Source organism: Lissotriton vulgaris, unplaced genomic scaffold, assembly GCF_964263255.1.
Source record: "Lissotriton vulgaris unplaced genomic scaffold, aLisVul1.2 SCAFFOLD_637, whole genome shotgun sequence".
NCBI classification, from domain to species: domain Eukaryota; kingdom Metazoa; phylum Chordata; class Amphibia; order Caudata; family Salamandridae; genus Lissotriton; species Lissotriton vulgaris.
This window is the reverse complement of record NW_028245984.1, coordinates 326,763-353,698: the sequence shown is the minus strand read 5'-3', so window position 1 is coordinate 353,698 and position 26,936 is coordinate 326,763. Positions and strand designations below refer to the sequence as shown.

The following is a 26,936-nucleotide window of genomic DNA, read 5'->3' as shown; positions in this document are numbered from 1 at the left end:
AGTTCCGCATCACAAGGGTGACCGTAGCATCTTCTTTCCCACGGGCCAGGATTTTTTTCATTTCTTGTTGCTGTAGTCTGCTTTTTATGTCTATGGCATCGCCACTTAGAAATGTCACAATGTGAGGCGGAGTTAAGCACGTCACGCCGAGTTTTTTTTTTTTGTATTTGGCTGAAGGGTTGTATTTTGTACCATTGGCTGTCAGCCTGGTCTCGTCATGGCACTGTAGAAGCAGCTCCGTCCCAGCGCCCCACCGGCTTTCCACGGGTAGCAAAGATGGCGGGTGCAGGGGCAGAGGACAAGGAGCTGGAAGACTTGCTTGACAGTAAGATCTCGAAATGGTATGGGGTGACTGTGGGGTTGGCAGCTGAGCAGTTGCACTCACCGCGCAGGTGCAGTGTGGGCCCCTGTTAGAAATTATTTAGTTTTAGCCTTTCCAACCTGCAAAGTCATCCCTTGTGAGTGCTGAAATAGACTGTCAATCGGGAATGTCAAATATCTTTCGACACTATGACTTTACTGGGGCTGGTCCCGCGAAGTTTCAGACCCGCCTGTAATATAAAACTGACTAAGAAACTACTTACTACCTGGACATATATTCACCTGCTTAACTTTATGGGCAAAAAAACACTGATTGAATCTTCAACAAACTCTAGAATAATGCCTGCGATGTAGTCCTTTTTTACATTTCAGGTTTACTTAGTTTTCCATTCCCTACGAGTATTTGATTTCTTTTCCCGAGATGTTTCTTAGTGCAAAATATATTTCTCGTGTTTCTATGGAGTCCTGCGAACTGAGGCGCCTTTGGATGACTGAGTGAGTTGAGGTTGTGGGGGTGATCCACGGCATGGGACACAAAGTTAAGCTAACAGGTGTACCAGTTGTAATTACCATTTAATTTTAAAGTTTGTGAAGCGGGTAAAGACAGACATGGGTCCCTGGCTCACTGTGCCACTGGAATCAAGCTATTCTGGCTGATGAGGGGCGAAACCCCGAAACCGGTCCTAGGATGCTTGTTTCCGTTCCAGGGAAGACATGGCTTGGCAGTTCGAGCTGGACTGTTCCCATGAGGGACAGGGTCAAAACTGATTTGCATATGGCTAGGTCTAAACTGGCGTGGTGTGCAAAAGAATGATGGATTTAACCCAGATCCCTAGGCTGGGGTAAATGTTTTGATTTGTTCTGCATTACGTCCATCAATTGTGTGTGTTTTGAAATAGAGACGACACCAAATAAAAATTGATTCTATGTTTAAAGGTGTGGGAAGAGAGAAAGAGGGCATGGTGAAAGGGAAATGTGACAAGGTAGTACATGGTGACAAAAAACGTTTTCCTTTCTGTGTTATTCATTGTAAAGATGTGATCAATCACAGCAAATATACGGTGAACCAAAGGAAATCTTATTTAAAAACTAAAGCAACATGTGAATTAATACAATTAATTTATTATTTTCATTTATAGCAACATTAGATATAATTCTTGACACATTACTTAATATAATTAAAAACATATGGTAAACACAAATCAATATTGAATAAAAAAATCCTACACATTAGCTCTTTACTCCAATAGAACAGTTTTTACAATAATTCATCCCAAAATGCAAGCTATTAAACCTGCTGTATCACATATGAAAACTTGTTCCTTTGTGCTTTGAAAAAACAATACATTAAAAACAGATGATTTTGTGCTTATGTTGACATGTTTCGGTGTATCTGGTTGGTTTGAAAACACATTCCTCAGGACTCACAATTTAAAAACACCTAATCTTCACTGTGCCAACATATCCTCCATATTGGATCAGCACATTTCGATCCGATTCAAGAGGGAAGTAATTCCAGTAGGATTTTTTTGAGCCTCCTTCCGTTTGAGGTATTGCAATCTGTTAAAATATAAGGGGTATTTTCTTTAAACCCACTTTGAGATTCAGCTATGCCGGTATTTTTTTTTTTTTTTTTTAAATTTTTGAAAACCTTTATTGTGCATAAAGAAGAGTAACATATACGGGCCTACAACCATCCGGCCGGCCACGAACGATCAATGAGCACATCAGCTTGCATTACGTCTACACATTACCATAGCAGAATCCCAGTCATCAAATGAAGAAGGAATGTAGGATATCACAGCTCCGTGTAGCAGGATGAATAAAGGTTCAATTTTAAAGTTTTTTGTTATGCAACAAGTAACATCAGGCCGTTGTGTTCCGCACCAAAAAAAAAAAAAAAAATTAAGCAAAGAACAAGGTCCATGCAGGCGGGACATGACGGAAGCAGCTATAGCAAGCCCTTCGTAGATCAGCAAACAAGGCCCCGCCGGGGAGGACGGATATATATCAGCAAAGCCACAGAGTTACACCCATGACCCAGTTACAGCACCACTACCACCCTACACCCGGCATTCCCAAACATGGATGAAAAAGTTAAAATCATAAAGGAGAACAAAACAGGTCCCATAGAAACTAATAAAAATGAAATATAACCCCCCACCCTACACACATGCAGAGGCTATGGCCTACCCCCCCCCTAGCAGCGTGTCTGTCGCCCTATAAACCCGAAATTTAGAAAGAAGAAGAGACATAAGAATGAGGAGGAACAGCAAGAAAGAGCGGAAAGAGAGAAAAAAGAGAAAGAAAAGGAAAAGAAAAAGGAAAAATTCACCCTCAAATACAGGGAGGGAGAGAAGAACGAGCTAATCTACCACTCCCTATAGTATAAATGGGGGGGGAGGAGCCCACCTAATTTCCGAGCTCCCGGACCCCAGCCATCCACTGCGTCCCACACTGAAACCCACCTACTCCAAGTGCGACTGAGCTGAATTAAAGAATAACAGTAGGGAAGATGGAAAAACCATATCACAGCGAGTGCGCCCAACATTCGCAAAAACAGTCCTGGTGTTCCCGAGGCCCACCCTAGAGGACATAATATCTGCAAACACCCCAAACACGACATGATAGCAGGCACATGGCAAATCCAGTAACTGATAATAGTGCAATCCCATGTAGAACCGCCGGGCTCCCACAGGACCACCCTCTCACCACCAAGGAACTTAAAAGTACAGGATAGTCACGAGATCAAAAGGGCGAGGGGCCACAATGGCAAAACTATCAGGAGTTCAAAACAATGAATAGTCCGGGTCTCCACCAGCCGATCAAAGCAGACGAGGTGATATGCCCCCTCAACCCTGGCCCGATCGACGAAACTTCTCCAGCCAGGAACGTCGCAGCAGATACGTGTCCAGCAGAACAAAGGGACAAAATGGCCGCACTCGCCATGAAGGAAGCATCAGAGAGGAAGATGGGCGTCTTCGTTCCCTAACTAACACATCTGCCAGGATGACAAGCCCCCCAGGCCATTCAGGATGTCGCCCACTCCAGCAGTGCTGAAGGAGGGCTTCGAGGGCTACACTCTCAATGGGGGCAAACAACTGGGAGAGTGACAAGCGAAGCCCCGGGTGCAGTCGGTCAGGCAGATTCAATGTTCCCGGAGCGAGGGGAAACCTCGCAACAATAGTAGCATCGACAGGGCGGCACTCAACTCTGTAGCTAGGAACATTGCGATCATCCGCTCGCGCTTGTGGCAACACTGTATCCACTTGGAAGGCACTCACAGGCAACGTGGAAACAGGCAGCGCCGGCCGTCTGAAAGAGGACACAATCCCATCAATCTGTTCCCTCAGTTGTTGAGCAGTGTGCCGCCATGTTGCTCGTAGGTCCATGAGGGCATCAAAAATGTCGCCATAGGTTAGGTCACTCAGTGATTCCAGCCGAGCCACGGTACACTGCGTCACATCTGACTCTCCACCCGGGCCAGGTGCGGGCGGGTCTGCATAGGCTGGGGACAAGGGATCAGCCCGCTGGCTTTGTTGGGGGGCAAGCGCCATTGCCGTCTCACCCACGGATCCACACTGGAGGGAAGGGGGGGGGCGACTCCGTCAAGGAAGGGAGACCTTCGCTCCACGGAGGGGCACGCAGCCACCAACGCGGAGGGTCAGTACAGTGAGGTCTCCCTCGGGTCCCGGGAACACGGTCTGTGCGCGACCAAAAGGGCGCAGCAAAATGGAGTCTGCCCAGGACAAAGGCTGCGTGATAGGGAGAGCGAGGAACCAGGAGATCCCGTCTTCCAGGCGCACTCACCACAGCAGATTAGAGTCGCATCCCGCGGGTCAGGATGAAGCCTCCCATCTCCGGTATTCGGGCCGATCCAGACGCCGGCATCTCCACTGCCCGTCCGCCCAGCTGAAAGCACCAGTGACCTGCGGCTGCAATCGGCACCAGGGTCGCGGTCAGCCCCGGTAAGCAGATAGTCACCGATTCCTCGTCCAAAACGGCCGGCGAAGGTCTCATATGGAAGCGACTGACTTCAGCGTGTCCAAGTCATCGTCGCAGCGTGGTTCACGAAAGGATTATTGCCAGGATGTCAAAGCGGAGCAGACGGCTTTGGGAGCCGGGCGCTCACACGTCCGTCCCGTCCGCCATCTTGGCTCCTCCCCCCTATGCCGGTATTTTTAATTTCACCGTTTAATTTTAAAAGCTGTTGATGATCTTTGGACCCTATGTGGAGATGGTGTTCTTCCCGTAATGGCCCTCACAGGGGTAATCTTAAATGAAGCTTGGGGCTTGTATACTCGCCCTTCACATTCCTGCATCCACCTCTTTAATCAAGTCGGGTAATGATCAAATCTTGTGGGACCCACCACCTCTACCAACTCTGGGGTTCTTGAATTCATGTCCACTTGGGACCCTCCACAATGTATTACCCACCTTGTACCACCTGCTGGATGATATCCATTTGCCTTTGTCACATTAACACGCTAATCTGGATAGACCATACTCCCACCTCAAAAATAACCAATAATAAAATTTATAAAGCGCATGGTTACGCCATCTCGGCGTATCCCCGCGCTAGGTGAGAGCAAGGAGACAGATTACCACAGCTTAGAGCACCCTTGCGCTAAGCAGAAAACAGGTGGGTTTTCAGCAGCTTTCTGAATTTAGTTTCAGAGCATTCAAGCCTCAGTTGGATAGGCAGTCTATTCCAATTCTGAGCAGCCAAAACCCGAAAGGAACGGCCTCCCATTTTGTCCTTCTTCACTTTGGGAATTATCAGGTGCCCCGTCCTGCTGGATCTAAGAGACCTGCTAGGAACATACTTGGTAACTAGGTCTCTTAGATAGGCCGGACCCACATTATGAGCAATGCAGTGACATATGAGAAGCGTTTTGAACAACGCTCTTTTCTTGACTGGGAGCCAATGCAATGACTCAAGTGCCCTTTTTGATGCCGCTCTCCTAGGCTGCATAAGCGCCAACCGAGCGGCGGCATTCTGTAGAACCTGTAGTCTCCCAAGGCCCTTAGCAGTGGCTCCCAGATAGAGTATGTTCCCATAGTCAAGACGATATGTAATCAATGCATGTATCATCGTCTTCCTGGCCCCTAATGGGAGAAGATCCAGCATTTTCCGTAGTTTTTTTAATACTCCAAAACATTTCCTCACTACTCATCGGATGTGACCATCATAGGAGAGAGTATGATCAACCCAAATCCCCAGATTTTTTGCCTCGGTACATGGGGTAGGGATAGGACCCAGGCTCGGAGGCCACCACTCCGAGGTACAGCTGGAGTAGTTACCTCCCACCACCAGCCCCTCTGTCTTGCTGCCGTTCAATTTCAGACAGTTCTTATCCATCCAGGAGGCAAACTCCTGCATACAGGCTCTGAAATTGGAAAACACAACCCTGGGTGCTTGGGATAGGGAGATCACTAGCTGGGTGTCATCAGCATATGAAACTACATCTACTCCAAAGCCCTGGACAATCTCCGCCAAAGGAGACATGTATAAATTGAACAGGGAAGGACTAAGGGCAGAGCCCTGAGGAACTCCCTGTTCCAATTTAATATCTTCAGAGTAATGTGCACCCTGCCTGACCTGAAAACTGCGCCCGATTAAAAAGGATTTTAGCCACTTCAGGGCCACACCTGAGACACCACCTTTGTTCAGACACTGTAGCAAGGTGTAGTGTGCCACAGTGTCGAACGTAGCACTGAGATCTAACATAATGAGTGCCATGGTGTGTCCTGCATCAGCCCCTTGTCTGAGGGTTTCCGTAGCGCAAAGTAGAGCGGTTTCTGTAGAGTGGCCCGCCCGAAATCCCGATTGAGAGGGATGAAGGAGACAGGCGACTTCCAAATGGTAGATATAGCAGAGATAGACCCCCTACACCAGGGGAATAGGGTACTTTTCAACAGTAAAATCAAAAATTCCCTTGGCAAGATTACTGGCTAATCAGGCCCAAATGTTAATATTGGACATTCCTATTGGACAAGTATGACAAAACATATATATATATATATGTGTATGTATAAAAAATTATACCAAATTTATTATTGTATTAAAAGCATACAAAATACACAAAAACAATTCCACATTCCATTGGCATATACTACTAAAATTGTCACAGTTCTAAATCACATGAAAATTATGAACATAAGATACCAACCTAAAAAAAGGACAATACCATACAGTTTATCAATTATAAAGACACAACGAGGGGGAGAGACGGACAAAAGACAATGTAATTTGTCATTAAGACTTCGCACATCAAGTATCCAAAATTCAAAAACCCAATCCTGGACACATTTAATTCTTGCAATACACAGGAAAAGCTTGATTACTCGATTGTGCAATTTGTTTGGCGTCGACGCGTTTCGATGGCTTATCTTTATATGTTATGCCTTCAAAGTTTCGATTTCTTTTAACTTTACAGTCTTGCACGGTGCCAACTTCTTAGAGAACGTTGCTCCCTGTGCTCAGAGTGTTAGGTTCTTTCTCGTGTCGCAACTTGATGCGTCTTCAATGGGGTGGATACTCAAGGCCGTTAGCCGGCGTGTTGTTGCCGATTGCAAATTACAGCCTCCGCAACTCCTCTATTCACAGGAAAAGACTCGAGTCTTTTCCTGAGAATAGAGGAGTCGTCGGCAGACGCTGGACGGGTGTGGAGACGCGGAGGCTGTAATTTGCAATCGGCAACAACACGCCGGCTAACGGCCTCGAGTATCCACCCCATTGAAGACTCATCAAGTTGCGACACGAGAAAGAACCTAACACTCTGAGCACAGGGAGCAACGTTCTCTAAGAAGTTGGCACAGTGCAAGACTGTGAAGTTAAAAGAAATCAAAACTTTGAAAAAAGCATTATTGAAAGCAGATTTCGATCCTGCATGATCCTGCACGATCCCTTAGCAGTGGTATGAGTGGAAGTACCAAAAAGAAGACACTCAGATTTGCCCAAAAACCCTATGATGTGGAGTTCGAAAATTCAGAAGAACTTCGAGAATAATATGAGATAAGGACTTTTAACCACAAGGCAACCACCCAGTGCCGTTCATTAGGAGAGATCATTAATTCAGTCTTGAGAAAGATGGCATAACATTGAAAGATAAGCCATCGAAACGCGTCGACGCCAAACAAATTGCACAATCGAGTAATCGAGCTTTTCCTGTGTATTGCAAGAATTAAATGTGTCCAGGATTGGGTTTTTGAATTCTGGATACTTGATGTGCGAAGTCTTAATGACAAATTACATTGACTTCCAAATGGGCCATAAGTTGGTGATTGGCCACCTTCTCCACGACTTTTGCCAGATATGGCAAGAGTGAAATAGGTTGCAGATTTTCCAATATGTCTAGGCTGACACGGATAAAAGGTTCAAGCGTGTCCAGGCTAGCCCCCATCACTTTGGGTGGAGCAGGGTCTCTAGGAGAGCCAGATTTTACACTCCCACAAATGCTCCTTCGGGACTCGGGAGGGGGGACCGTGAAATTACTCAGTCTCAGCCCAGAACTACTGTTTTGCACCTGTTCTTCAAAGTCAGCCCCACTGACTGCATTTCCTGAGAAGGATGAATACATTTTTTTCACCTTCTCCGAGAAATACTCTGCTATACGATTGCACTCTTCAACGGACCCGCAGCTTGGCACTGCAGCCAAGGAGGATATTTCTTTAAACATTTAAAAAAGTTCTTTAGTGGAATTCTCAGCAACTCCAATTCTATCTTTGTAATGGGTGGCTTTAGCCCGTCTAAGCAGGTTTTGATAGCTCCTCTGCTCCACCCTATATAGCCGTCTGTCCTGGGTCTGGAAACCTTTCCTCCACGGCCTCTCTAGGTGTTTACATACAGCTTAAGCCACCTGTGGGGCGGGAGTAAACCATGGGGCGGTCTTATGCCCTCTGCCCCTGGCTCTGTTCGGGAGCAGCGGAGCCACCTTATTGAGGGCAAGATTGAAACGCCTCTCCAGATTCTCACAAGCATTCTTAATATCAGAACCACCTGGAGGGCCACCCACACTCCGTTTTCTGTCAAATTGTCCTGTGCAAAGTTTTTCCACTTTCTACATGGGTTACAGGGCTCAACTTAGAGCACTCACAGAATCTTGACTCCCACTTAGAATTGGAACACCACAACGTTTTCAATATTGCTACCCCTGAAATCGGCTTGGTATAACTTAAAACTGGGGTATATTTTCTTGCATTGGAGTAAAAGAGCCTAGTACAGAGAGGTACAACCTGGAGCAAATATTGAATAGTACTGCATTATGTGATCTGATAGTGTTGCTGTTGGCTATTGTAGTGCAATTTAAAGACCAGAATCAAGGGCTACAATTTTTAAACTTCATAGCCACCTCTTGACTCCTGTCACATCTATATCACAGTTTGCAAATGGGGTCAACAACGCTCCTGCTCTTGACATGGTGGTTTTGAGAGAGACAAGAAAGAAGCCTAGCAAGATCTAGAAATATTCTTTGGCAGCTCTGTAAACTGTTGTGAGTTGTTTCATTGTGTTGTAAAATGAATCCCTTGTTTCCCGTTTTTGATGCGTGCTTAGTCGTGTCTGATAACTGAAGTGATGTGTGTTTAAAAAAAAAGTTCCATTGGAGAGTTTGGAAGCTTCAGTGAAACATAATCAACTCCTTGGACTTTACACTCAATACTTTGAACCTGCAGTGTGCTTGTACTGGCATTTGGTTAAGTGTTCCTTTGTAGTTGGTCTCTCTCTCGGTCTCTCTCTCTCTCTCTCTCTCTCTCTCTCTCTCTCTCTCTCTCTCTCTCTCTCTCTCTCTCTCTCTCTCTCTCTCTCTCTCTCTCTCTCTCTCTCTCTCTCTCGTAAGGTGAAGCGTTGCATCAGTGTATGCAAAGTGTTGAGACTTTGAGAGATGTAACACGCAATACATATGTAATTCAGAACTAATTTATCAATGTGAATAATGGTGGAACATCTGTCCTGTCTAGGAGTCTTAATTAGTAAACCTTTTGAATACTATAAGTTTACCCACACCCACTGAAGTTTTTTTCTTATAACGCTTATTCATTCTAGTTAAAATACCAACTAGACAATATATAACCAATACACACTCATTTTTATGAGCAGTGGTTGGATACCTTAGGAATAAGGAACCCCTTTGGCAATGGAGCATTGGCAAGATTCTTGTTAAATACATGTATTCAAAGGCAAATCAAAGTTTGATTTTGAGAAACCAATATGAACTACTTATCCTCTAAAAATCATACAAGGTGTATTTCTCTTTGCATAGATATGTCCATTCACGCACAACCTGTGATAATTTTAAACATCCAATGGGCGATAACGTATTGATGCAGATAAGATTTAATATTTTTCTTCTGTTATAGGTTGAGTGTAGATTGGTGAAGACGTTTAGGGCTAAGTGACAATGTTGTTGTTGTGGTTCAAGTATAGAAATCCTTGTTTATTTTATGTTTTCCTGAAAAGGCATGGACATGTTCTGTAGCAGATATCTGTGGCCATGCCTTCCTGATTTGATAAATATTGAAATGAATATGCTTGTAGCTATATTGTTGTTACTTAATGATTTTCAACATGTATATGATTAAATAATGCATTATTATAATACCAAGAGGAATGCAGATTTTCCTCTCAGAATGGTGTTTTTCGACACCCTTGGACTTGTTAGCTATGGTGTCAACATGAGCATGTCCTCCCTTCCAGACTTCAAACAACACATTTTTCTGCACTGTGGAGGAGGGAGTTGATAAACTTCACTTGTGTAGAGACTGGAACTTCGGGTAAAGTAGTACATGCCAGGGGTCTCCACTTCTGCCCATAGAAACTTGCATCACAGAGAGTGGCACAAAACACTTCCCATCTTATGAGCTTTTACTTGTTGAAGTTACCCTACAAGGAATTGGAAAACAAACATAAAAATTCTGAAAACAAAACCAACCTTCCACATTAGCCAATTTTCCTTTAGATACCCCCTAGGGCTCTTCAATATTCTCATAGATGGTGGAAGAGAGCTGCAGGTGGTATGTATGGTGTCTCAGAAACAATGGCCCCTATCCCCCCCCCCCCCCCCCACAAAAAGACTCGTGATTGTCTGCTTTCATTAACAAGTTGAAGCTGGTGTGCAGCACTTGGGTATTGGAAAATGAGTCATTTCAGAGCCTTGGGTCCTCTGTGTAGTTTAGTTGGACCATGCTTACGGTTTCTTCTCGACTTAATGTTGACCATCTGTTTGAATAACAAACTATGGACTTTCAACCTCAAGTATTTGGTACATGCTAAACTGTGTTCTTTGTAAATTTGACACCTAATTGAAACTGTCCCTAATTAACATTTTTGAGGGAAAAGTGCCTAAAAGGGACACAAAAACGTTTATATTTTAGTTGTAGAAGTACAAAGATTGTACAGTATACCTCTGCCACCGGGTGTCTGACAACGGACAGAATTGGCATTCTGTTGATGAAGGAAATAGATATGTTTTTAGTTCTGAGATACAGTGTGACCTGGTGGGTTGATTAGTAGACATCCAGGCCAAATAAAGACGTCAATATGCATTTATTCTCAGCCAATTTCATCATATGAAACTGGGCTTCTTAAACTAATACTGTGCTCTATTGTTTGGGCGTGCCTTGCACAATATTTCCAAGTTTTGAGGCTGGCAAGGATTGCTGCACTGCAGAGTTTGTTCTGGGGTAACAGGATCTTGAGACCAAGTTCAGTCTTACTAATGAGGTTTCGCTTTAGGAGAGTGATATACATTACTGTCATATGGTTGTAGATCAGACTATCCAAGTCGAAAATCCCAATTTACAATAATTTCAACTGCAGAATATCAACTACCACTATATCATCAAGGTATGTAAATATTTTAACTACTGTAGGAAAGTGCGTCTTTTGACTTGGTCACCCTCACTTTTTGCATGGTCTGTGATGTGATTTCGACTGGAAGTGCACTGGGTCCCTGCTAACCAGGTTCCCAGTGCCAGATCTCTTTCCACAAAACTGTGCAATTGTACACCAATTGGCAATATCTTTGGCACTTCCCGTAGTTCCTAGTAAGTGGTACCTTTGATAACTTGGGCAAGGAGGCTAAAGGGGGTCCTTAAGGGCTGCAGCACGAATTGTGCCCCCTGAAGGACCCCCTCACTAAACGACTACTGACTGCCACTGTAGGCTGTGTGTCTTGGTTCAGACAAAGGTGAAAACATGACATGGCACACAGTCCTGTGTGCCAGGCCCGCAGACACTGCATGGAGCATAGGTAAATCACCCCTACTGCAGGCCTCACAGCCCTAAGGCATGGTGTACTATACTACATGTGAGGGCATAACTGCTTGAGCAGATATGCCACAGTGCTTGTCAGCACTACTGCAGTCAGTACAAGTGAACAGGGAAGGCATTTTGAGTACATGTGCTGGACACTTGGGAAAACGAGCTCCCCAGCTACACGATGGCTTCACAGAAAATGGAGATTTTTGGTATCAAACATCTTGTATTAATGAACCCACACTGATGCCAGTGTTTTATTTATTAATACATGCACACAGAGGGTGCCTTAGAGGTGCCCCCTGAAAAACCTACCACCCTCTAGTGAGTGGACTGACTGGTTCTTTCCAGCCTGCTGCCAATAACTAGTTTCTGACCAACAAGGGTCTGGATATTTGCTCTCTGGAGATCTGAAACAGAGCTTTCTCAGGAAGAGGATGTTCACACCTCCTACCACAGTATGACCTGCTGATTAGCATTCCAAGGCAGGGGAGCTTCAAAGAATCCACCACCTTTAAAAATGCGAATCTGGCTCCCCTCACAGGAAAATAAGCTTTTTGGCTCCTGGACAGGTGAGAAAATTTGTCAGGAATACGTGCCCACTCTCAGGCTAGTACCACCCCTAAGGTGGGCTACCTGAAGTGTACATGTAGGAATTCTGGGACAAGGTTATGCCCAGTTCCCATAGGAAGTTATCATATAGGGGGTGTAGTGACCCCAAGCGTAGGTAGCAATTGGCTACTCCCCGAACACCCCTATTTTCAGTATTTAGGGGAGCCCCTGGCCTCGGAAAAACAGATCCTGACAACCTGAAAGAAGAAGGCGGATGTGAAGAGTTGCAAAGAGCGAGAACAAAAATCCAGCTACTGACTTGGCGCCAACCCCGCCGGTCTGCCTCGTGAATTCGACATTTGTACCAAAATCCAACTTGTCCTGCAGCTGCTGACTCCCCAAAGCCTGGGAGACCCACCAGTACTTCACCCTGGAACCAACAACTCCAGTGGGACATTGAACCTGCCCCCTGCATCCTGCAGCCACCAAAGACTGAGCTGTGAGGCCCCCAAGACCGCAGAAACCCAATGCGGGAATGCACCACTGCACCCAAGCTTGAGCTGAAGTGGACCAATGTGGTCCCCAGACCCTCGAAGCCCACCTTTGAATTTCCCACTAAGGACTAATTGAAGACGTCTGCAGCCTCTGTTCACAGGCCCCCTTCTTCCACAACTGCTTCCGGTAAGGAAAACTTGACGCCTAAGGACATATGCACCCATCGCCCCTGGCCTGTGGAGAAGAGGACTAAAGGTGTCCCTACATCCCCAAGCATCCCAGTCCTGAGGCCTGAAACCCCCTTTTATTTCCTCCTAACCGGCCTTCCAGTCAAAGCCTGCAGCCTTTTTTTACACAGACCGATCCCCATTGACTTCCATAGGGCTTCAAGGCTATTTTGCACCCCTGCACCTGGCCGCCCCAGTGCTGCTGGCGGTGTCTGGCTATTGTTGCCTTGGACTTTGCCCTCCACTCACCTTAAGCCCCGGAGATTGATCTAGTAAATTGCTGTGCTTTACCTGAATGCTGTACTTGTTCTTCCTCTCTTAGGCATTTTTCAGAATCTGCAATATTATCATAAGTGTCAACTTTTTAAATGCAAAAGTATTTCTATTAAAAATGCACTTACCTGAATGTATTGATTCTGGTGCCTAAATATATGTAAACTAGCAGCCCGTCCCGACGTTGTACGGGGATGAATTGCTGCCGGCCAGTAGTATATTGTTTTGTAGGATTTCGTTTTGATAGCATTTCTTATCTGTGACAGGCCTGTGAAACGCTCTGATTCACAGTGCACTGCTGATGCACTTAAGAGTGCGCGTTCAGTAGTGTTTGAACTCAAGTTTCCCTACTTTATTTTTCCTTGCAATATTATATAGCGCGAACTCGACAACATGGCATGAGCACAATTTACATTACAGAAGAACACATTCATTTGTGGTAGGCACGGGGAGACAAAGCGATTTGCCTGGAATCACAGGATGTTGAGCTGATGCCAAGATTCGAACGTAGCTCCCCAGCTCTAAAGTTCGCAGTTCTAGAATTGTGGCGGGAGGTGTGTTTAAAAGTGTATGTCGGTGCTGGCCATCAATGAGAGAAATCTGTTCATTTTTCAAATCGGTGGTGAAAAAATATGAGCCTGTTGCTGAAGATGTGGGCCGCCGTGCCACCAATGTACTTACCGGGAGAGGGTAAACACCCATTATTCCGCAACTTTCTTTCTGCGTACCATCACTCCGCATACTTTCATTACAAAAGTACCATTATAACGCATGGCATTACATTTTATATGCTTTTACCACGCATACATTTACAACGAAAATCTTTGTAAATGCATGAATGGTAAAAGCATGTTTTTTTAATGTTTGGATAAGGTAAGTATGGGTATAGGGGTATATGTTTTGGGGTACTGAGGTATATGTTTTGGGGTTGAGGGCTAGGTTTGGGTTTTGGGGGTATTTTTAGGGTTCAGAGGTAGGTTTGGGTTTTGGGGTACAGGGGTATTTTAAGGGTTCAGGGCTATGTTTGGGTTTTGGGGTACAGGGGTATTTTTAGGGTTCAGGGCTAGGTTTGGGTTTTGGGGTACAGGGGTATTTTTAGGGATTAGGGATAGGTTTGGGTTTTGTTTGAGGTATAGGGTATATTTATAGGGTTAAGATGGGTTAGTGTTTAAGGGTGTTGGGGTCTTTTAAGGAGTAAGGGTGGGTTATGAATATGAGGTGCAGGGCTATTTAGGTGGCTTAATTATTCATGTAGACTTAAATCGGCTTGATTGCCATAACAACCGAACGCGACTCATCTCTTCCGGTAATCTGTTTTCTCTTTCTATGGCCCTGACGTCAACGCGTGTGAAATAACAACCACGGCATTTGAACTAGAAATTCTTAATGGTAAGCTAAATAAATTTAAAGAAGAAGTAGTAGGTCTGTACTTAAAGTTTATTATTAACCTGATTTAAAAACACTAATTGTAAAATATATCAAATAAAATAAATATCAATTTAGACACTAGCAAGGTATTCATAAATTCAACAATGCATCATTTATACATATTCAAAATTAACATTTCACAATTTAAAAAGTGGCATAACAGATAGTTCTCTAAGCGCGTTTCGGCGACCAGCGCCTTCTTCTGGAGTAGCCACGTATGTCCTAAAATAGAAAAAAGCAATAAAAGAAAACAATATTGAAAACACTATGCAAAGATTATATTTACAAAAACCTAAAAAAATAAAGACATTTAAGATCTAGTACAGTTAACCTACAGCAATATAATTACATCTTCTTTTTAATGGAACAACAACGAGTTAAATAACTCAGTACCGCCCTAAATGAGGGCTTTCATTTCTTTGTGCATTTTAATTTCAAACCTAGGATTAACCTGGGTCAACGCGTACGTTCCTCCATCGATGTAATGACTGACCGTCGGCCCTTTGCATGTAAACAAGGGTCGGGGAATGAAGGCGTGGAACTTATGCGCCACGTTTGCTGTACTTAAGGTGAGAACCTCGGCCTGTTAGATGAATGTTGCGGCCGAGTATTGTGATAATATACTTAAGGTGGCGCATCGACCTCTTCCACTCTTTCTCGTTTCTTCAGAAGCGAGTGCGGCATGTCTTTACATTGAACCTTCCGCGAGTATCAGAAGAAGGTGTTAGCCGAAGCCATTAGGTATGGAGTGACCCGTACGAGTGTTTAACATAGAATTCGAATTAGTATTGTGTTAATATGTTGAGGGTGGCCCAGTTACCTCTCCCACTTTTTCTCGTTCTTTCAGCAGCGAGTGCGGGAATTCTTTTCATTGAAACTTCCGCGAGCATCGGAAGAAGGTGTCAGTTAACGTCGCTAGGTATGGAGTGACCCGTACTATCATGTAACATAGAATATGAATCCCTAAATATATGTTATAACTATCCAGTTATTCATTCGTCCTTTCAGAAAAGCAAAGTGGAGTCTTTTACAATTTGGTATATCATACAACCAGCTGAGATACACCCGTGGAAACTATACTGTTGCGGTATGCACCCCTATTGGTTTTCGTTTTGTATTTGCCCTCTTATACACTTCATTGAATCTGAGGTGGTGTAATGGCTGGATTTTCTGTTTAGATGGGATCAGCCCCCAGGGGCCCCTATGACCCAGCCAAAACGTACTCACCTTCCGTCCTCAGGACTCCTCTATATCCAGGCACCTGGTACCTACCTGAGGATAGGGAACTCGCAATATACAAGCTCATATTATTAAGAACACCACTAAATCTATAGGGATACTAAGAATACTCACTGATTACTAGGGATATCCATACCCTACACCACACTTATTCACATCAGTTGGTCTCGCGGCCACCCTGACCCAGACCGTTCTACCCTAGGGCAGATCTGACACACAATCCGGCGTGTCTACACACGTGGGTCTGCAGCCCCCGTGCTCTCCTTTTCCAAATCGTTCGCGATCCTGCGAAACATACACACTGGTTCGACCCCCCAGTGCTCTCATTTACACACGGGCTGCAATCCGGCAGCCCTACACACTGGTAATCCTCCCCAGTGCTCTCATTAACGCCGCATATCAACGACGACCACATTCCTATGAACACCTATACATATATATATTGGGATATTATCTCAGCTGTCTACTCGGGATAAAACTACAATGATGACTTTGGATGTGGTTCCGGATTATATAATGTACTCTCTGCTCTTGGCATCAAAGGTTCACTCACTCCCTATTTATGTGATCACCACTCACCTGATTGGGATTACTCATCCATTCATGCACCTGGCAATTACCTAGAAGCGCCGTTTACCTTTAGTGAACAAGAATAGGGATTACACACCAGTTAGTTATAAACTGGGGGAGGTTATTTATTACAGTAATATAAACATTAATGCACATCTAACAAAGACTATAGGTAGAACACACCGCTTGAAAGAGGAAAGATTACACATAACAGGAACACTCCGCTGAAAGGGAAAAGATTAAGTGTAGCTAATGTGATGAAAACAATATCACCTGATTAGTGTGAAGTCTTGTTCTAGCTGTCATCTGGGTTCCTCTCTCGTCTGTGCCTTGGCTCATCTCATGCTCTCTCTCCTCTCCTGCACTCTTGGGTACACCTCTGCGCTGATCGCTCTGTCTCTGGACTCCTCTTCCCCACACGAACTGTCTCTCCACTTTGCGTCTTCACTCTTTATAGTTCCTGCCGCTCTGATCACCGTTCATTCTGTCTCTCTTATTCGCTCTATCTCTGCGCCAATGTCCAATTCCATCTGCTCCCATAGGTTAATCCACGAGCTCTCCTCTATCTCTTCTAAAAGGCATTACTTCAGACTCCAGCTATTCACACTTCCTCCTGATAAACAACTGCTTCTGACTGCTTCCTTCAGTTCCAGCTCACTATTCAACTCAGCTCTTCTCCAGATTGAACCCTCTCTCTCTCTCTGCCAACTCCACTCCACTGCTCTCCTCTCTGCTGGACTCTCCTCTCCACGACTCACTCTCTCCTCGACTCCTCTTCGACTGACTGACTCCGCCTCTGCACTTCACAAATATAGAATGCTGTTTCCTCATGGAAAGTTCCATCCATCAGCCCTCCGCTTACCAGGTCTCTGCATCACCTCGCATCAAGGACACACACCAGCCGGCCGGCCTTTTGTTGTGTCTTCTACACAGAGAATAATACAGCCTACCGATAAGGGCTGGCCCAGACCGGTTCTCTCCAAGTGGAAAACAGCCTTAACTATAAACTTCGCCTTTGCCCTGAAAAGCCTCTCTGCTTCCATCAAGATGGAGTCTCTCTAGCTTTAGGCCTGAAAGGGGTGAAATGCTCCTTAGCTCTGTATACCTACATGAACCATACCAATATATCTAATATGTCAAAGCCAATAGGCAATAGACAGGTTAAAGTCAAGAATAAAGGCATATTAAGCAGCTATCCTCTTCTAGGTCTGGAAAAAGGGCTTAAAAGGGCCAACACAGGCTAAGAAGGCCTATACTAGATGCGAGCAAGAATAATGATCTTTTATCACTGCTAAATAAAGCCAAAAACCCTGCCATAACATTGCACCCTAGATCCTTATCTTGCGAGCATCTTATAAACAACAACAACCATCTAAACAAACATCAACACAATCTATCCAACATAGGCTAAAAATACCTATCCTAGATGTGAGCAAGATTAAGATCTATATCACTGCTAAATAAAGCCCAAAAAACTCTGCCATCCACCCTTAGATCCTTATCTTGCGAACATCTGACAAACAATAACATCTAAATAAACAAACATCAACACAATCTATCAACAAATCAAAACCTAAAAAAAAAACTCCCTAAAAACAATGACAACTCAAGGAAATTCCACCTGAAACTCAATTGTAGGGAATAGAAACCTAAAAACAAATCAAAGCACCCTTGACTTGAATGCTGAAAATATCTGAGATCGGATCTGATAACGACAGAAACTAACCAAAGCATCCTCAAACTAAATGTGCCTCAACTTCTAATGATAACTGGTGAAATCTAGTGATGTAGGGACCTATGTGTTGAATGAAAACAGCAAGGGGCCTAAATGGGCCTACTTCGGACAACTTAATGCTAAATGAGGCCTACCTACAGTTGTGAACTTAAAAACTAAATGTGTTTCAACTTCTAATGAGAGAACAAGAAAGGGCCTAAATGAGCCTTACGTACTATAGGCAACTTAAGCTAATGATGACTCATGAAACTATTGGTGTAGGTGCTAATATGTGAGATGAAAATAACAATAGGCCTAAATGAGGCCTACCTGCTGACATTTGTCAATTTAAAGTGAAATCTGAGAAATACAATTGCAAGGTCTGGGCAAACATTAATACATAATCATACTAAAAGACACTCTACCCAGAATAATCAAAATTTTAAGGTAACCACCCTTTGATCAATTAAGGTGAAAATGTAAAAACAGTAACAAAAAACATTTTAAATCACACGGTGGAACACATGTGCGCACCATCATTGAAAAAAGTCCTTCATTTGGAAAAACTATAATAGGTGACATATTTTTTTTTTTAAAAGTGGGGCCTGATTGTCCAAGGGATTATTTAATGTCCAAATTCTTCAGTGTAGGCCACCACCCTGCATCCTCGGTACTTCCTCCAATGCGGCCATCCATCACCCGGTCTGGTCTGGTCTGGTCTGGTTCCATCATCCAAAACAATAAACTAAAATAATAACATGAAAATAAAAAGCTAAAACAAATAAAGGGAGTGGGCAGACGCACGCACGCACCCCAACTGCAGCCATCCTAGAAACAAGAGAAGAAGTATCATTATTCTTGTAAAATAAAATTTTCCATTTAAAAAGCACCCCGGGTGCCTTTCATTATTGAAAAGAAAATATCCTAATTTATTAAAACATTCAAAATTTAACTTCTAGCAACATTGAGTGGGGCCTAACATACCCTAATCCTAACTAAGCCAGTCTCACCCTTCTGGGCAAGAACCATGCTACAGTGTGAAAAAAATTTTTTGGAGTACCGCCCAAATGGTGACAGCATCAGCAGGGCACTGCAAGCCTCCCATTTTCCCAGGTCAGAGTCTGAAGAGCCAGGCCACCCCGCCCTTAAATAAACAAGCCGTGCGCGGAAGAAAATTGGATTGTAGCCCATCATAACACACTGGGACGTGATCGAAACTTGCAGAATGAAAAAAAAAGTTCGTCTGCGCAGACCAGCTGGTCTTGCCAAGGTCAAAAAACAAATTTCTCCTGCCTTATTTTGTAACTAACAGAAGCTCGAGTTTAACAAAAACAATTCTGTTACAGTGCATTGCCAATTAAAAAAGGTCCAATTTTTTTTTAAAAAGACGTTTGTCCAACTAACTCAACTAAAGGCAAGACATTTCACTTATTTAGGGTCCATTTGTCAAAGAGAAATAATTTGTAAAACAGCATAAAAATGCAAATACATTTCAACATTGTATTTAAGTTCACATTTATAAAAACATACATTTTCATTTGAACATTTTCATTTCAAAGGCAAATAGTTGCCAGTCACTAATTAAAAGCACATGTTACCATGCACAGTCGGGCAAGATTTATTATTTTTAAAGCAGCACATTCCTGTCTAGATGGAAACCCCTCACAGAAATAATTAATGAAAACAGCTCGTAGCGTGCACTCTAACGGGCTATCTTTTTTAACATTTCACTCATTTTAAAAGAACATAGCTTTCTCCATAACGTTGATTTATAACCACATCAATTCCAAGGTGAACCCACACAAATACGTAGACGCATTTCAAAAGGAATGTGAAATGAACAGAACTCTTCTCAAAACACAAGATGTTACCTTTCCGTCAAGAAACTGACAAAGCACATAGGCTGACCAAGGAACCAAAAAAAAAAGTCAAAATCAAACCATCAAAAATCCTTAAAATAATTCACTGACTTCTATAGTCAGGTCAGATAACCATGCATGTTGACAGCATGTAAAAAATAAAGGCTGCCATCTCAACTCAAGATATTAACCCTTTGGCAGCTCAAATAGAAACATTTCCCAACGTCCATTTTTACATGGGAAAATCATTAGCACATTTCTTCACGTTTACAAATGACACGTACATATTTTCAAAAACGTTATCCCCAAGCACCCGAGAAAGATCCAGCTCTCTCCTGCCAAACGTAATGATAACATGCCCTGTCCAAGCCATGACCACATGGCGCTATTCACAAGCCATATTTACAAGACAAGCCTTTCACAAACAACATTTCCAAGGCGCAATGTACAAGGAACACAATAAATCAACATGAAAACATGCACCTCACAAATCACAATAATATGGCGCTATTCACAAGTCATATTTACAAGACAAACCTTTCAGAAACAACATTTCCAAGGCGCAATGCACAAGGAACACAATAGATCAACATGAGAACCTGCACCTCACAAGTCACAAAAATATGGCGCTATTCACAAGGAGCTATATTCACATAACTCCACAGATCATAGAACAATGAACACATTTCACATTGCACAGCATAAGCAGATGCAGCAAGCAATTGAATGGGCAATTTAAAAGCATTTTTACACACATTTATACAATTGGACCATCACAAAGATGTAACTGGCTTCCTCATGTAATGTCATCCTTCAACTCTGACAGTTTAAACACCAAGATGAAAACCATTCCTTCCACCCTGAATAAACCAAATGCCATGATGTAATACAATCTCCTCACGCTGCAACTGTTCAAGCCAATAGGTCTAACAGGCTACATAAACTGCAACATTAAGCCAGATGGAACTAGCGTTCAGGGCACTCCCTCAGAACACCTGGGCAACTCTCCAAACACATGGCCAGGCACGCAGAGTTCGTAAACTGTCCGACTACGCCAAAATGTAATGTTTGGCACTTACTCACAACACATGGGGGTCACACAGAGTTCGTAAACTGTCCGACTACGCCAAAATGTAATGGCTGGATTTTCTGTTTAGATGGGATCAGCCCCCAGGGGCCCCTATGACCCAGCCAAAACGTACTCACCTTCCGTCCTCAGGACTCCTCTATATCCAGGCACCTGGTACCTACCTGAGGATAGGGAACTCGCAATATACAAGCTCATATTATTAAGAACACCACTAAATCTATAGGGATACTAAGAATACTCACTGATTACTAGGGATATCCATACCCTACACCACACTTATTCACATCAGTTGGTCTCGCGGCCACCCTGACCCAGACCGTTCTACCCTAGGGCAGATCTGACACACAATCCGGCGTGTCTACACACGTGGGTCTGCAGCCCCCGTGCTCTCCTTTTCCAAATCGTTCGCGATCCTGCGAAACATACACACTGGTTCGACCCCCCAGTGCTCTCATTTACACACGGGCTGCAATCCGGCAGCCCTACACACTGGTAATCCTCCCCAGTGCTCTCATTAACGCCGCATATCAACGACGACCACATTCCTATGAACACCTATACATATATATATTGGGATATTATCTCAGCTGTCTACTCGGGATGAAACTACAATGATGACTTTGGATGTGGTTCCGGATTATATAATGTACTCTCTGCTCTTGGCATCAAAGGTTCACTCACTCCCTATTTATGTGATCACCACTCACCTGATTGGGATTACTCATCCATTCATGCACCTGGCAATTACCTAGAAGCGCCGTTTACCTTTAGTGAACAAGAATAGGGATTACACACCAGTTAGTTATAAACTGGGGGAGGTTATTTATTACAGTAATATAAACATTAATGCACATCTAACAAAGACTATAGGTAGAACACACCGCTTGAAAGAGGAAAGATTACACATAACAGGAACACTCCGCTGAAAGGGAAAAGATTAAGTGTAGCTAATGTGATGAAAACAATATCACCTGATTAGTGTGAAGTCTTGTTCTAGCTGTCATCTGGGTTCCTCTCTCGTCTGTGCCTTGGCTCATCTCATGCTCTCTCTCCTCTCCTGCACTCTTGGGTACACCTCTGCGCTGATCGCTCTGTCTCTGGACTCCTCTTCCCCACACGAACTGTCTCTCCACTTTGCGTCTTCACTCTTTATAGTTCCTGCCGCTCTGATCACCGTTCATTCTGTCTCTCTTATTCGCTCTATCTCTGCGCCAATGTCCAATTCCATCTGCTCCCATAGGTTAATCCACGAGCTCTCCTCTATCTCTTCTAAAAGGCATTACTTCAGACTCCAGCTATTCACACTTCCTCCTGATAAACAACTGCTTCTGACTGCTTCCTTCAGTTCCAGCTCACTATTCAACTCAGCTCTTCTCCAGATTGAACCCTCTCTCTCTCTCTGCCAACTCCACTCCACTGCTCTCCTCTCTGCTGGACTCTCCTCTCCACGACTCACTCTCTCCTCGACTCCTCTTCGACTGACTCCGCCTCTGCACTTCACAAATATAGAATGCTGTTTCCTCATGGAAAGTTCCATCCATCAGCCCTCCGCTTACCAGGTCTCTGCATCACCTCGCATCAAGGACACACACCAGCCGGCCGGCCTTTTGTTGTGTCTTCTACACAGAGAATAATACAGCCTACCGATAAGGGCTGGCCCAGACCGGTTCTCTCCAAGTGGAAAACAGCCTTAACTATAAACTTCGCCTTTGCCCTGAAAAGCCTCTCTGCTTCCATCAAGATGGAGTCTCTCTAGCTTTAGGCCTGAAAGGGGTGAAATGCTCCTTAGCTCTGTATACCTACATGAACCATACCAATATATCTAATATGTCAAAGCCAATAGGCAATAGACAGGTTAAAGTCAAGAATAAAGGCATATTAAGCAGCTATCCTCTTCTAGGTCTGGAAAAAGGGCTTAAAAGGGCCAACACAGGCTAAGAAGGCCTATACTAGATGCGAGCAAGAATAATGATCTTTTATCACTGCTAAATAAAGCCAAAAACCCTGCCATAACAGGTGGTTATACCTTTTACCGAATATGTTTTAGTCTAGTCCTGTATACCAGTAGCTTTCATAAATGGTTCCTCTGCTTGGATAATTTTTAATGAGGGAGCCAATAATTCTCAAGAAAGTTCTTAAAGGAGACACACATGAAATTACTCAATGATATTACTTAACCATGGAACATGAGGACGGTTGTCCAGTCGGTGATGTTTGTAGACTAACTTGTTGTATGAAATTCTAAGGGACATAGTACTAATTGGTTTTTCATGTCCATTCTCTTCTAATAGAAAACTGTTGATTAATTTGACATCCCCTTTTGGAAGCGGTTCTACTTAAGAGAATACACTGAATATACTCCGATCCTATTAATCACAACTGGATCTATTGATGCTCCCTTTTCTGTTGCTTAAGTTGTGAGCTATTCAGCCCAACTTCCATGATGAATGATTCCCTTTTATTGGTTCACGTTAGGCGCCCTGGTGCGCCTGTGTGTTTTTATTCTGAATTTATCTTCACTGTAAATATTATACACCTTTTTTATTACTTTTTCAGAGAAACAGTGCTCCCCAGGGCCCTTTTGTCTTGACGAAGACCGCCCTTTAAGGTGTGACTGATACCTACCAGTATATTTGGGGTCGAAACATCGACAGCTATTACCATTTATCAGTCGATGCAACCAGTATTTCACTCATTGATTAGTAGCATCGTTATCATGGTTTCTTTTTAAACATTGAGCATTAATAGCTCATTTATTGTACTGGCTCAGGGCTCTGAAGCCAGCTATATTGACTGTTCAATAAGCATATATTGATATTTTTGTCACGAATTACCTACCTTGCACATTCCCTCCCTACCCAATCACTATCACTCACCCTTCCTCTCCTGGGGCGCGACAACAATTTGTTATAAAGTAATATGATCAAGCACATTGTGAATAAATAACAGTGTGTTGAATTATTAGTTTGTGATTTCTATATTGTGTGATAAAAGGTTTTTTCTGTGTACTTGTGATACCTTCACTGGGACCCCCTATTCTGTACCATACAGCACCCAGGTCCCCAGTGATTTTATTGGGTAAACCCCCCCCCCCCCCCCCCCCCCCCCCTATTTAATGCATTTGAAGGGAGCAGGGTGGACACCCGGAGCTGGAATGTACAGAACCTGGGGAAAAAAACCAATGAAATATTGGGCCCAACACTCGCTTTTTTTTCCCCGTAATCCTGCGCCCCGCACACGCCCACGCCCAACGATATGAGACTTGGCATGAAGGGCGGAACGTACCACACGCCCCCAGCGTTTGTCACGCCCCCAGCACACGCCCACAGCACAACGCAGACACGCCCACAAGGGACTACTGTGCTGGCACGGTTCTTTTACCTTTTAAATGTATATGGTGGGCGTCTGCATAGCCTATGTCCTTCTGCTGCAACTGCCCTTTCCAAAGCTGTATTGGGTGTTGTGATTGGTGCGGTGGTTCCTGAGATTACCCGCCTCAAAGGTTTGGGCTCTCTCTTTATTATATTCGTATAGATATGTGTTATTTTTATAAGTTGGTGTGGATGTCCTTATTGAGTCACGTGCATCACCTATTGACTATTGTGTGTATTTGCTGATGTCTAAAACTCCTCTCTGATAAGCCTATAGCTGCTCGTCCACCCTCCCCCCCCCCCACCCCCCCACCCCCTAGAAGAACACCATGCGATTGCTGGTGCAAGCACCCGTCCACTCATAAGGGAACCTCTGGACTCTTTGCACAATATATCTCATTTTGATATATCATATAAAGAGCCAGCTTCCTACATAGATACACTATTATTAATTTCTTATCACTTTACTTGATGATATATCTTGTAAATAGATGCAGAAGATATGTATATATCATCAAGGTAATGAAATGGGGATTTTAGAATAGTAAATCTACACTTGCCTATATGTACATGCCTTAATAATATATTGGTAGTCCATTTTCTTGTAGGTTGATATTAAAAAATGGGCATTGTGCTAGAACAGCCAGTCCTACTATTTCACAAATGTTGGTCTTTCTAATATGACAACCATGTTGTGTAGTTGTTCACTTGCTCATTTTCTTTTCAAAGGTGCTCTTGATGACTTTGAGAAGACCAAGCCTGCTCCACAGCCTGAAGCTGGAACCTCGATTGATGATGGCCCAAAGAATTCTGCTGGGGATGCAGCTAAAGTAAGAGACCATAATATCATTCACGACCTAAAGTTCTGGAATGTATTGTGGTTAAAGCTGATTTTTAAAATAACAGTTGAAGATCTTTAAGAGTAGGTTGAGAGGACATTTGATAGCTGGATAACAAGGGTGCACGTTATATGCTGGGACCCAAACAGCTGGGTTGTGGTGTGGAGAAATTGTGTTCAGTTCAAGTAATGTGATCGGACAAGAAGCCCAGATTGTCATTGATGATGGCTATATGGGGGTCTTGCCTTCAGATTATTGATCTGTATTAATATCCAATATTACTATTTGCACACTTGTGATGTTTGGCCTGTGAAACCTTTCCCATTTGTAGCCTAGTTGTCTACCAAAATACACAAACAATGTTGGTGCCTAAGGGGAACTGGTTTGTGTCTCACAGCCTCTTTCTTCCTTGGTGTGCAGTGTGAGACATACCTCGGTTGCTGACTATCTTAGAAGGGTAGGATCTCAATTTCTTCATTGAAGTGCAGGTCATATCTCTGCCTAAACAGACTACTTTACAGATCATTTAGGACATGTGCAGCACCAGGATGCTAGTGTGATATTAGAACTTTAAAAATAGATAGTATATTTTATATCGTGATACAATTTATTATAACTTGAAACCACTTTTTCTCTCGGAGAATTGAGAAATGTTAAATAAATTCTTACTAAAAAAGCGAGTGAAGACTGGAAACTACAGAGGTGGCAGTCAGACTCCATGACAAGAGAAGGAAATACAATTTAGTGGATTTTAAAGTCATCTGAAAGGAGTGCGTTTACTTTGTGGCCAATAGACCGCATCTTCAGTGAGAAGTAATGCAGTCCAAATCGAATATTTATGGCTCTCCTACCAAGAGCTGTCTGTTGTTAAAGCACCTATTACCGTACTGTATCATACTAAGAGTGGGCTTTGGGTCAGCCCATTTCTTGTGATCGGTTGGCTTTTTCTGTTTCATGTGGTTGATTTTTATTTGATGGCTTTCTTTACTCTTCTAGTTGTTTTTCCCCTGGAGCATATTTTGTTTTACCACCCTTTTGATTGAATGACTCGTATCCTACCACGGATTACAGTAGGGAGAAATACTTTTTTCTTTTTCTTTTAGCATTACATGGGAGTGCTTTTGTTTTCCTGTTCTCTACTGTGCTGATTCTCCGCACATTGCCACCACACTCTTTGTGATGCTGGACGGTTTCTTCCTCTCTCTTTGTCCCACTCATTTTTTTCCCTCCCAAAAGCACTCCGTCCCTACCTACTTTTTAGGTTTTGCCTAGCCAATGCGTACGAAGTACGCATGTGCTTGGAAAAAACCTAATGAGTATAGTATATGGGGCTTGGAATCCGCCCCGTCTTCCATTGGCTAGCTCCATAAATGGAGGCTAGCCGTTGGAAGACCCGTTTGTCCGTCAATGCAGGACCAGATTCGGGGGCGTTCCAGAGAATTTTTGGCTTTTGGCGACGTCAGCCGAAAGCCTGTTCTCAGGAAGGCCCCCGAACCTGGTCCGGCATTGGAAACACCGGAAGAAGATGTCCGGCCCGCCGCCTGGTTGTGGGCGGGGCCGGGAGGACGTGGTTTCTGCTTTCCCCTTCCTTGGGGAAGCCATTGCCTGCCTTGCCGGTCTCCAGTGTTGTGAGGGAGACCGGAGATGCTGCCCGCAGCGAGAAGCCGGCCCGAAGGAAGCAGCCGTGTGCCTCCAGCCAGG

At 43.8% G+C, this 26,936-nt stretch overlaps 1 protein-coding gene across 1 annotated transcript in view; it reads left to right on the top strand.

The window, feature by feature from the left end:
• Positions 1-261: 261 nt before the first annotated feature.
• Positions 262-26,936, top strand: part of LOC147666193 (peroxisomal biogenesis factor 19-like) — a 109,351-nt gene continuing 82,676 nt past the window's right edge. The window contains exons 1-2 of the mRNA XM_086949221.1: positions 262-325; positions 25,126-25,226. Of these exons, the coding sequence (XP_086805347.1) occupies positions 277-325; positions 25,126-25,226 (150 nt within the window). The 5' untranslated portion in view covers positions 262-276. The remainder of the gene's footprint in view (positions 326-25,125; positions 25,227-26,936) is intronic.